General features: G+C 38.0%; 1 protein-coding gene across 2 annotated transcripts in view; it reads right to left on the bottom strand.

Annotated features, from left to right (window-relative positions):
- Window positions 1-11,208: 11,208 nt before the first annotated feature.
- The window catches only part of PRTFDC1 (phosphoribosyl transferase domain containing 1), a 49,983-nt gene continuing 48,284 nt past the window's right edge, over window positions 11,209-12,907 (bottom strand). The window contains exon 9 of one of the 2 annotated variants that reach the window (XM_074900138.1): window positions 11,209-12,900. In XM_074900138.1, the coding sequence (XP_074756239.1) occupies window positions 12,853-12,900 (48 nt within the window). In that variant the 3' untranslated portion in view covers window positions 11,209-12,852. The remainder of the gene's footprint in view (window positions 12,901-12,907) is intronic. The other variant, XM_074900139.1, reaches the window with a different exon arrangement.

Genomic DNA, 12,907 nt, shown 5'->3' with positions numbered 1-12,907 from the left:
AGCTGCTGCACTATTCCTTCTCCTTCCCCCACAAGCTCCTGTATTTAAAACACTCGAGCTTTACAGGTAACAGTTTAAAATGTTTTTAAAGTGACAGTTTAAAATTAGAATGAAAGACTCATCTTACCTCCAGTTCAGAACTTTATGGAAGTTACAAGCTAAGTACACTGATTCATTGGAGCACAGGTGACAGAAGCCAAACCGGGGAAGATCTAGGTCAGAACTGAAACCTATGAGCAATGATTGTAGGTGTGCTGATCAAGGAGAAGACCCACAGCAAGGAGAGAACACCTGAATGGGCAACTGGAGTCAAGGACAGGTTTCTTAAGGTGGGAGAGACTAACCTATCCTTGGGAAGCATTGCTCCTTGCATCTGCAAATATGCTATTTCCTCTCTCACAGTGCATCTACTGGAGGAGGCAGCAAGAGAAAGTTACTTTTATCAGGGATAATGACTGTAACTCTGTGGCACTGACATTATCAATGGTCGCTCAGATAGCGCATGCACAAGCTCCAGGCTCTTGTCCTTTGCACCCAACTGAAAACATAAAGAATGTTCAGATACTAAGTGGGACAAAAACCTCGGTTGTTTTGGGCTCAGGCACAGCTACTCCCAGGACACTGCATTGCCTTCCAGCCCCTCTTGACTGAAGCAAGGTGTGGAAGAAGATTCTCTGGCATATCTTCATGAGCTAAGTGTAAAGTTATTGTTGTTATGTGATGGGTTAGTGATAGAAACTGGATGAACTTGTCTGGAGACAGCAGAATCTCCTTTCAACTAGCTCAATTCAAGTAACACCAAATAGAGAGATAGACACTAGCCAGAGATATGTTTTCAAATGGGTACAGAATTCGGATTTTGCATTTTAGATGCTTAAACTCGGTATCTTCTCTTGCTGTAGATAACCTTCTGTAACGTATGTTTAACAAATAATTTTCTATATGATCTCTTGCTTTTTTTTCCTTATACATTTTTTCTTATTGGACAGATTGTAAGGTTTAAGATGGTACATTTTCAATTTGATTTCCTACAGCATGGAACAAGCTGAAGTTCCTGGTGGCTGGCCGGGGTTGCCAGCACTCCAATTCTCAGGTAGGAATGAAGAAAGGGTGCAATATGGCAAATAAGATCTCAGGTTGAACTTTCTGAAAAAGAAAATAAATATGGGGTTATGCTGACAGAGAAGATATAAGAAGATTTTAAACACTGAGTTAGGAGTTGTCAGGCTATGTCATTTTTGTTTCATCTGGAAAGAAATAGTACAAATAAAAAAATATTGTATAGGCCAAAATCTAGTGATCTTTTTAAATTCTGCATTTTGCAGTGACTCCTCCTAAGCCATTTGTCTAGATATTACTTGGCTGGGCTGTAGTGGTGTGGTATGCAGTTTCACTTAGTTATCCATTTTAAGGATCAGTTTTCAACTCAGAAAGATAAGAGAAATGTCAGGACAGAAATCAAGAATCTGTGAATCACAAGATGTCACATGCTTCAGTTTCTTGACTGAAATGCTGAAATGAGAACCACCTGCTCCTGGTAGTAATGCAGCATCTCTTATTGGAAAGTCAAACAGCTATTTCAGTAGAGTCTAGGGGGAAAAAAAAAGCTCCAAGAAAGAAATTCTGCCAGAAGCTTCAACAGCAGTCCTGTGAGACCAGAAAGGAAGTGCAGCAGATCCTTCAGTCTGAGAGCCCAGCAGAAGGCTGCTAGTTCCAGTGGAATTAGACAAGGCAGAATTAAAAATACAACAGAAGATGAGGGAAGACAGGAAAAGAAATGCAGCAAAGGAAAAAGGAGGTGGTATTAGGAAGAGGCCAAGGTGCAGCAAGCAGAGTACAATCCAGCAGTTGATCTATGAGGCAAGGGGTCAAGTAGCTAAACCCCAGTGCAACTGGCCAGTGCTGTGGCAAGGGTGTCCTCTCAAGTTGCTGCTGCTAAATAGGACACTTTGCCATGTGCAGTGCCACTGCTGGATATGAAAAAGCATTGATACTATGGGTCCAACAAGTGCCCTGTTTACATTTGTTGTGGCACACTCCCTAATAGTTTGAAAGTAGAGCGGATACGTACCTCTAAAGTCAGGACTGTAACTTCCTGATTATCAAAAGAGAAAATCTAAGACCGTATGATTGTCCACGTCGTGTATTTATGTTGTGAAAGACAGCTTAGAAATGTCTGCAACGGGCCAGCTTGTAACACTCTTATCTAAAGTAGAACTTTGCTCTTGGATGTCGCTACACTTGGCTGTCCACTTGATTTGATGAACTTCCACGTTTTTCAAGAGTGATTTGAAAAATATGAATAATAGAGGGGAAGACGATATTCAGAAAGAAGGAGAGTGGTAGAATCTGTCCACAAGCAATACACAATATTTGGGTGGGAGGTGTTGAAATTGTACAACTGTTGCTTTTGATTTTAATTGCAATAGAATTTAAAGGAATTGTAATTAATATGACATGAAAGCTCAGATGGAATGGCCTGGCATAAACTGAGCCTGTAGTTAGTTTAAACATCTATCACGCTGACCTCTTGTAAATCAGGGTCAGGAAACAATGAGAGGGCAGGCGAGTGTTTGCGCTGTTGTTTGCTGACTGGCTGTATAAAGGAATGCTGGAAGAATGTGCCAAGAATCTGGCTTTGTCAGGATATAAAAGTTCTTGTTTTTGAAAAAACTGACAGATCTTTAGAGACAAAGAGAATTGAGCTGGCAGACAGGTGAAGAAGACTAAAACCAGAAGCAGGACTTCTAGAAGTTTCTCCAGGTGTTGCAAATAATTAAAAATAGTAGGAGAGGCATGAGGCATCAGACAGTAATCCTGCATTATGCTGCACCTGTGTGTGAAACAAGTACTGAGGGTGGGAGTCAGGTGGGGGTAATGGCATCCTGGCACTGTGCGAGGCTTGTGCAGGAGCCTGCCCAGTTCAGAGAGCCAGGGAAAGCAAACCTGGGGTTGCTCGGTTAACTGGCAACTGCAGTGCACTGAGAAAAGCAGATTGGCAAGCTCTGCCATTGCCACAAAAGTCTGGGCCAGGAACTAAGATGAGGCCCAACATATATTTTATGCTATTGTTATGGCCAGAAGGGCTCAAATGATGATGGGTATTCCTCTAAAGCTAGTTATTATCACTTTAAGGCTGTCTTATCGTGCCATAAAATGTCACTGGAGAAGGAGAAAACAATTTCCTAGTTGCTGAAATAATTCAGCATTTAAGTGGGAGCACTGTGATGTGCTATTAACACACACAAGATGTATCGGAAGAAGTAAGGTGAGTGGACCTGCTACGGAAAGCACAAGGAAGGGCAAAAAGAAATTTCATTTGGATGAGCAATCTGGATGCCACCTTTGAAATATACTGGTTGGAAGGAGGGAAAGTGCGCATCCTTAGTTAAACTCAGACATGTGAGGGTTCCTTTAACTGTAATTTCTAAGGTCAATAAAGTTGAGCTAATGAAGTACACGCAGTAGGCAATCATGCAGGAATCCTGTAACTGACTTAAAATGTTGAATGCAGAAGTTCTGGTAGAGCTCTGGAAAATAACTAAGAATATGAGAAACAGAAAAATACCTTTTAGCTGAGACTTTATTAAAAAGAGGAATAAAACTACTGATTTTTTTTTTGAGCTGTTTTTCTATGTCCATATTTCTCCTAACAACTATTATTATAGGAATATTATACATAAATAAGAACTACTTCTTGTCTTTCAGAAAGCAATTAATGCAGATGGTGACACATGAATGCTTAATTGCATATTTTAAAACTAATTTTTAGAGCAATTTTAGTATGATGACTTTGCATTGAATTAACTCAGAAGAGTAATGGCAACTTCCCAGGATTTTTCACCTTAGATGAACCTATAGACAAAAGATCAAATCATAGCTTGTTTTCCTGGAATGACTAATTAGAAGACATTTGAAAAAATGCTGGCAAAGGGCTTTTGCAAAGCATGGCAGGACAGAGGAAGATTAAAAAAACACTACAACCTCTCCAAACCCTGAATTCTTAAATAATTGTTTATAAGTTTGAGCTCTCTATCTGTTAGCTATCAGTTATGTTAGGGATAAATACAGTACTATCTACTGGGACACTACATTTTCCTGTATATCAAAACCATCCAAGGGAGTGAAAGCAGAAGCTCCTTTCAACAGAAGCAGAGGACATTAGGCAGACCCTGTTGCCTTAGTGTTTCACGTATCTTGGTACTATAATTTTGATTAAACCTAAACATGGAAATCACCTGCTTCCTTGATTTTTAAAATAACTCCCCACCCACCCAATTATTTCAGTTGGAACCCTGGGCTGGCAAGGGAATGTCAAGTCAGAAATGGTATTTTTGGACTGAGAAATACACATTTATAAAGCAGTCTGGGGGCAAGAGTGAGAGCCAGCAGAGGGTGAGAAAAACTGGTTCTGAAAAGAAGCGGAGTACAGGTAGCCCTGGGAGTCAGGGAGGGCAGCACAAAGCCCCAGGAGAAGGGCAGGGATGTTTAAAGAAGTTAACTTGATATTTTTTATTTAGAGCTTGTTTTTGGTGAAAAGCTTAACTCCTACGTCTTTACCGTTTTAATCTGTGATCCCATCTGTTCTAACATTGAGAGCTGAGCTTGGAAAATACCAGGAGACCTTGGCAGGATGCTGGAGCTGACATTGGTAGCTGCATCGCTGTCTCTTCTCTGCCACGACAGCCTCTGAGTCCTAAGGGAGCACCATGATTCTGGTGAGGCACTCGGGCTGCCACGTAAACCAGAGACTATGATAGTCCTTCTCATCCTCCCAACTCTTCCAAAAATGGCAGGGTAAAACAGCACTATCCATATCCTCGTTCAACCTAAGTCTGTTAACTTATTGGCTTAGCTGATACCTAGTACTTTGTGGTTGCTCCTGCAACACATAATTTATAATAATTTTACATAGTTTAGTGCTTCAGCTGGGGAAGGGTTTCTCTTAGCAAATTAATTAAGGTGGAAGGTGCAGAGGTTCTGCCTGCTCTGTCAGGATAATGGCTGTGTTACATCATGGATTAAACAATGGCTTTAGGCAGGCCAAGTTTGGCCTTGAGGAGCCTCAAAAAGGAAAGCTCTGGCATTTATGAGCAGGTGAACTACAGAGCAGAAAAAAGCAGCTGTGCTCCATGCTGATTGTTATGATTCATAAACAAGAGTTTATATTCTACTCTTTTTTCCCTAACTAGAAATAGGAGTTGTAAGTTTTTATTATGAACTTTGGAAGGTCTACTTAATGGTAGCTGAGAACAGCTATGATGTGCCTTTCTCTCCTCAGGTAATGGAAGATTTACCAACAGCCATGACTCCCAGAGGATGTTGGTGGATGAACATTTGGTGAGCCTTACCATGAACTGCACAACTGCATTTCCATACTATTTAGTAATATATGAAATGTACCCAGAATTTTAATTCTTTTAGTTAACAATAGTACAAGCATCTCCATTTTTAGGCCGATGCCATTATACTAAAGGAGGCTGAAGGACTGTTTGAAATAACATCCACATTGAAAATGGTACTATTTTCATGTGCACACCTGTACTAACTAAAAACTGTGACTCCAAGACTCAGTAGGGGCTTAAGTCGGCGTGTATGAGCCATTGTGTTCAGCTGGTCTGTGTTTCTCTATAGGAATGGGGTCCACAGGCTATGACATTAAGCTTGCTATTCAAATACAGAGAACTTGGACTCCCTCTTGAGTAGATTTACATAGTTTTCACAACCTATTTTGACTTCACAAAATGCTGTTGTCCTTCTGCATAAAACAGTTTACATGTCTCAGAGACTGCTGAAGTTGAGACAGTCTAAACACATTTTAAGGAATGGAAAATAATCCCTGTAAATCTGTGCCCAACTGAAGACTTCACATCAGCCTGGGGCAGTGACATGATGTGCCTTGACTTCCTTCTTCCCTTCTGCACAGGAAATGTGTTCTTATTTTTGTCTCTTTTTCCAGCCTGTGACCCATGTGGGGAAAATATCAAAATATTTTGAGGCATATTTTGGCTAGGCTGCTGCAAGATATGGCTGAAGCCTGACAGAATCAACTGTATACCAGACCTGACCTGGATAAGCCCTCTTCTGTGCTTGTCTAAGTACTGGACCTAGAAATATCGCAGCAAAGTGAGATGTTCGTCGTGCTGATTTGCATCTCAGTGACTGGATTTCTCCTTCAGCTGCAGATGCTGCCTAAACTCTGGGAGCAAACAAAACCACGTTGGGTGATGGTGGTGGCATAGAGTCCTCCTCTCTCCATGCCTTGCAAGCCAGTTAGCTTCTCTACTCTGATACTTTAGGACACAAACCAGAGATTTTTTTCTCCCCTTAAATTACTTTCTATTTTTCTTAAAATCTCCCATGAAAGACCAGTAACTGCCACCTAGTAGAGGATCTCAGTGGTTCATGGTGTTGGTTTTCTCCAAGGGTTGTGAACTCACCAGTGTTTGTACCATGTCTCCAGATAATGCTTCACCTTGATCCCAGCACCTGCTGTGCTTGTAAATTGGTTTGTGCTCAGCATGGGCTAAGAGGAACTGGGAGGAATGGAAATAAAGATCTAAGGAATAGGATAAAGCCTGAGATAGGAAGACCTAAAAACCTCAGAAAATAAAACAAAGAGAATGTTAGGAACAACACTGAGATCTATTCAGATGGAGTAACTTAGGTGTCTAATGTGGTTGATTAAGTTTAAGACACAGAGAGATTCAGATTGACCTCACAGAGCTGAGATTGCCTTGTATACAGCTTAGGCAAAATAGTACTGGAAGCTTAAATTGGGTGTTTGTAGTTAAAAGCTAGAATGAAATTAATAGCATCATGTTATTATGTGAAATGCCTTCTAGAGGAAGATTATGGCTTTCTTTCCCATATGGCACAAATGGGCCCAGGACCAAACTGGCTTTCATCAGAAAGCCTTCCATCTCTGCACTCATTCAGCAAGTCATATTTAACAGATTTCAATTTCCTTCCTGTACACTCACTGGTGGATCCACTCCAATCAATAACCTACAGTTTAAGTTTTTAATGATACTTCATTTTTTACCCTCCCTGACTCTTCTGCTGCTCATGTTACTGTTGAATATTCCTTTGTATCTGCTCTACTTTTTGACTGTCTGTGCTAGTGTTTATGCTGAGCTATTATTTCCAAAAGCTAATTTTGAGCACTCACACCTCATTCCAAATTTCCAAGGAAAAAGCAGAAACACTACTACAATAATTTTCATGAAAATCCAAACAAATAAATCAATTAAACAACACTTGCATGATTCAGAAAAGATATATTCATGCCCACATCAAAGAATAACACAATTGTACTTGCCGCCTCTTTTTATTCTGGTACCTCCTGTTTTCATTCCAAGTTATATTTTTGCACGTTCTCCCAGTCTATCTAAATTAGGCAAGAACCATTTTTTCAAAGGTACATAATCACTGAAGGGTACAGCTAGGTACCCACCCAAGCAGGAGAAATTCCATAAAATTTTCTTGGATGCTTAAGCACCTTTGAAAATCTGCCCTTGAATGCTTCAGAACAAGGGCTTAACTTTCCCAGAAAACAACAAATGTTTGTGAATGTCATTAAAAATAACAGGACTGGCACAAATTTGGTTAAAAGACACCAGGATAGAACACAACATAAAAATAGGGTGTAACTAGAGAAAAGCAATCTGAAGAGATTAAAACTTCTAATGGTTTAGGAAAATGAAAAATTACTGAGAAGCAGCACTTCAAGATAACTCTGTTCTATGGCATTGCTTCCAAAACGTCTTAGCTGAATTCCAGTGTTTTTTTGATGCAAAGTCAGTAGCTATGGAGGCATAACATACATCTTCCAGCAATAGAGTTGTCCCTTGTATGACCTCTTGACTTAAGAGTGCTGACAAATGTACAAAGCTTTACTAACAGTAGGACCAATGGATGTTGGAAAATGTGTAGTGATGATTTAATGTAATGAAATTTTGCATCATGATTAGAAATGAGATTTTCTTATTGTTACCAGATGCCAAATCATGCAGGTCTAAGAAAAACTGCTAGATCACAATACTACAAGTCATTTTCGTCTCTTTCTGCTATAGAAAAAAAGGGAAATCTTTCATGCCACTCCTGAAACAAACTAAAGGTCAGCCTTTGAATGATATCCAAATCTTTTTCTCTCTTAGTATTACAGGCAAATTGCTGTACTGCAGTCTCTAGTAGTCAGTAGTTCATTGCTACATGCAGCAGCAGAAGGAACAAGGCATGACAGCGAGTATTTAACTAATTGAGTCTAAGTTTCTGCAGATTGGGAACCCCCTTTGTGTTCCGAAACAATCAGTGGCAACAGTGAAAAGTTCAGCTGTGGATACACTTGTGTTCATGTGAAGGTACAAAGAAACCAAGCACTACTCTATTGACAGAAATGAAGGTAGTGTCAGCCAGTACTTTGTAACAGCACAAGTAAGTATCCAAACGACAGCTGGCAAACTTCAAGGGGTTTACAGAGCCTCACCCAGAATTGATGTCTTCTTACCTTCTAAAAAGTATTGGGTCTTCTCCATGTTTTCTGAAAAATAAATGACCCCCTTTCTTCATTACGTTAGCACTCCCTTCTCTATTTTGGTTATCCTTCCCCTCTTGTCACTTATGGTAAGTGCAGAATATAGAATTATCCTTTTAACACCACAAAATAATCCCACAGTATAGTTTAAGGCTTGTGATCAATCTTTTTTATCCAGCTACGTGTTGTTGCAGTGTTCTCACGGCAAACACAGCAGTCATTCATTCCCTACTGGTACAAACACTGTTACTTCAGGTACTGGGATAGCTGTGTGTGGCTGACTTCCCAGAGGAAGGCATCTAGCATTAAATGAATAACAGTGAAAGGTGTATGAAATTAGGGTGAAAGCTTTTATTTTCCCTTCACTTTACTTTTTTTTGTTTATTGTTTTTATTTTGTTGAGAGGATGGGTAAAGTACCTGCTTCTCTCACCTACGAGGTTTCAAATGGGGACAACTGAAATAAGCACAGACAGAGGTTGACTCATCCTCTTCAGTTATCTTGTATGCGCTCTGGTGAGTACAGCCAGAGCTAACTTTTGGAAGACTGAACTGAATGTAGACACACTAACTAATGTAGACACACCTACATTAACTTGTATATAACTATGTGTAAATTTCTCCCTCCAATCTAAGGAGATGCAGTACACTTAAGATATTGCATTCATCTCAGATATTTATATGTAGACTATCAGAGTTCTTGGAAAACATTTAAAAAAGTAAAAGGGAAAACCACTCCCAAATGTGATGGTTTTACAAAAGGACAATGATCCTTTTAGCTCTTGCTGTGCCACCCTGTAATGTTTGTCTTTTGAGATTCTCATTTTAAACTGAAACTGAAAGCTGAAGTTTTCTAGGGAGCTAGACTCAGTTACAGTCTGCATGTATAGCAAGTCTGATTAAAATAGGGGTTTTCACTTCTACTTTATCTGAGAAAATCAAAATGCAAACATATGCAGAGAAGATGATTTGGCCTTTATCTTCTTCTAAAGAAACATTAAAACTTAAAATTCCAATATTTTTATTGAAATAAATGTTATTCTCACTGCAGAGCAATAATGATGATTCATGACATAAGTACATCTCCAAGTTAAGCATTTTATTGTGTATAAACTGTGATGATTTTACTCTTTTACAGATCAGAAACTGCTCTGCAGCTGAACACTGCATACAGTTAATACTGTACTTTTGGAGGAAATGCTGGAATTTTACATTATAGAAACTTAATAATAAAACTTTGAGGATTAACACAGTATGGCCAGGAAATATAACACGAATACTAAGCAATCAAAAAAACAGGCACTATTTTCTATTTTGTTCGACTATAAATACAAGAATGCAGCAGCTAATTAAATTGAAAAACATTTTAATTACAGACCTTTTAGCATTTAAATTCTATTTTTAAAGCAGAAATTACTAGATATTGAGACTATATCTATAGTTCGTAACATGAAATCCTAAATGATGTTCAGTTAACCAAGTTGCAGGAATTACTCTTCCTACTTTGGTCTTCTCTCCAGAAAATGACTTTTTGGAATATTTTGGAACTGGACCAGATGTAAGCATGAATGAACTGAATAAAGTCTAAAACTTGATGGCTGCTAAACATTTATGTAACTTCAAAACACATTACTGCATATGTTAGTTTGTATTCAGCGGGTAGGGAAAGGATGCTGGTGTTAAGAGTGCGTGAGAAGAAAAAGTGAGATAAAAATGGATGCCCTCCAAACACATAAACACAATGTCCAGGAAAATAACTGACTGTAAAGAATATCCTCTATTCTTCAGCAACAGATGTTGCTGAACTGATATTAAACAAAAAATACATTGCTTTGTGGGTCGTAGGGTACAACTGCAACTGGAAAAATGTTTAGTGGCCTTTTAGATGAAGTACATTGTGACACAAGGAATCAACACTATTGTTGAATCAGGAGACAGCTACAGAAAAAGTAGTTTGATTTTTTTTTAAACTATCTAAGCACACTGAAGAAACTAGACTGAATAATAATCAGACATATATGCATAATTACCTGTTCCATCAGTTACACTTATGATATTTTGGAATCAGATTATTAAAGTAACTGAAAACTAATTTTTCAGATGGTATTGCTTTAAGCAAAGAGTAATGTGCAATGGCAACCGAGACATCTGTACATGCTCAGATATATAAAGGTACAAAATTCAAATATGACATTAGAGGAGAACAACACCTCTTATTCACAGCATAACTGCATGTGTAAATTCACTAGTGAAATTTGTATGGTGCTTTATCAGAGTGTTAAAAATATGATGGCAGGAGGAAATAAAATTAATTCGAAGAAACTTTCCAGTTCTACTTATTTTTTCTATAACTCTGGTCTTTTCTATTAAATATGTAGATTTTAATAATCTCAGTCTTCCTGACTCAAATTCAGCCTGAATTATTTGCATTTATATTACTTCATATTTTCACACTAATTTCACACTAATTCACTTGTTACATTTTTGTTGTTGTTGTTGCTGAAGGCTGATCATAGTATCAAGGCAAATTCGATTGTGCCTTTTTAAGAATAGAGGAAAAAAGTAAATAACCTAATGGATCTCCTGAACTAAGCCTAAGCTTAAGCATGCCTGCCCATGCAATGTGCCGATACTAGTAGATCCACAGAAATCAGAAGCATTAAGAAAAAATTTAAGACGCTCATAAAAGAAAAAGAGATTAAACTCTTTTCACTAGCTTCTTCCAGGGGTTGTACAGGTGTGCTTTCTTCTCTGTTACAGAAGAAAGTTATTCTATAAGGGAAAGCTTTTCAACAGAACTCTTAAAAAATACAGGTTAAAAGAGTAAAGAAGAGAGGGCTAAAGCATTTCTCTAGCAACCACAGTAATTCTTTGATCTCACTTCTTCATGCCATTAACATAATGGATTTTATCCAAAGAACAATAGCTTGTGAGCTGCAGGATATATACATAAGGTATGTTTAGATTACCAATTAAATGCGTATTTTTGAAAAGCTTTTACAGGATTCATGAAATATGCTGAAGCAGGAAAATAAACAACTGTGCAATGTAACAAGTATTTTTACTGTTTCTTTATTAGTTTAAAGGAACCTGAAGCTAATAACAGTCTAGCTCTTACAGTTCAGAGTAAAGATACTGATACACAGCTACTTACTTTGCATTGGATTCCCTTGGGAAGTTGTTGATAACAGTTACATACAGTACAGAATTAAATTTTTCACAATACAGCATGTAAGTTAACAGAATTCTTCAAACACAATGTATAAGGGAAGGAAGGAATCTCTTGAGTCTACAGTATCCATAGTTAACTTGTTTTCTGTTTTCCTACAATTTTTTTTTTCTTTTTTTACATGCCTTCTCCAACATTGCTAGATCTGTATTCTTAAAGATGGCAAATGGTTATAAAAAGTCTCAACTTACTTAGACATGCTACAAAAATCAAATAACTGAATAATTGTCTGACTAGCATTGAACTTTTGTTCTTAATGAGGTTTAATTAAGAATATATGCACAGGAGAATACTATGTTAGTTTTTTTACATATTTGTGTCCTATAAAAGTAAAAGGATACCATGCAGAAATTGAAACCTGCCTGGCATTGTTTTCTCTTGATTAAAATTCAGCACATTAAACGGGTTAGATCTATGGCTACATGACATAGCAAACCCAAGATATCTTCCAATTTCAGATCACCAGTGTCTTGCAAAGGTTCATTTTGTACCAGCAGTCTAGTTCAGTGCATTCTGAGGTTTAAAACTTCTGCTCAGAAGAGGCAGTAATGAACTGCTAGAAATGTACTATCATACAACATACAGCTTCAGCTGAAACTTTTGAATTGTGGAATTAAATCAAAATAATGCTTTCAATTCAGCAGCAGCATATCTGACCAAGACTGAGGGGATGTTGAAGTCAATAAAATTCTGTAAAATAATCTTCATGTGCTGAAAGGCACTTCTGAATGATCTTATGCAACACAGTGAAGTATGTGAATTGCAATGGGTAGAATGATGGACTGAGCGAAGAACAGATGCATTCACAATGAGACTTGAGGCAGACAAATTATTAGTCAAAAGGCATCTTATGCAGTAATTTTAATACTTAAAAAAGGTAATAACTTTAAAAGCCCTCTACTTCACATTTTAGATAAGAGCTCTCACTTCTGTAAATATTAATCACTATCTCTAGAGTAAACCCTTATTATACTGAGTTGAAAGAAACCCAAGTCAGCTGAACCGCTCTTCTGACAGGTTCTTGAGGGAGTGTAGTCAAATTTCTGCTTCACTGAGCTTACAAATCTTCAGGTGAGGATGTTACCGCTTCAGACTCTGTATTTTGCTTTGCCATGATCATTGATAACACATATGTGCTGAAAA

The sequence above is a fragment of the Athene noctua genome, chromosome 2 (genome assembly GCF_965140245.1).
Source record: "Athene noctua chromosome 2, bAthNoc1.hap1.1, whole genome shotgun sequence".
Lineage (NCBI taxonomy): Eukaryota > Metazoa > Chordata > Aves > Strigiformes > Strigidae > Athene > Athene noctua.
The sequence above is the reverse complement of the archived record's forward strand: the minus strand, read 5'-3'. Positions and strand labels throughout refer to the sequence as shown.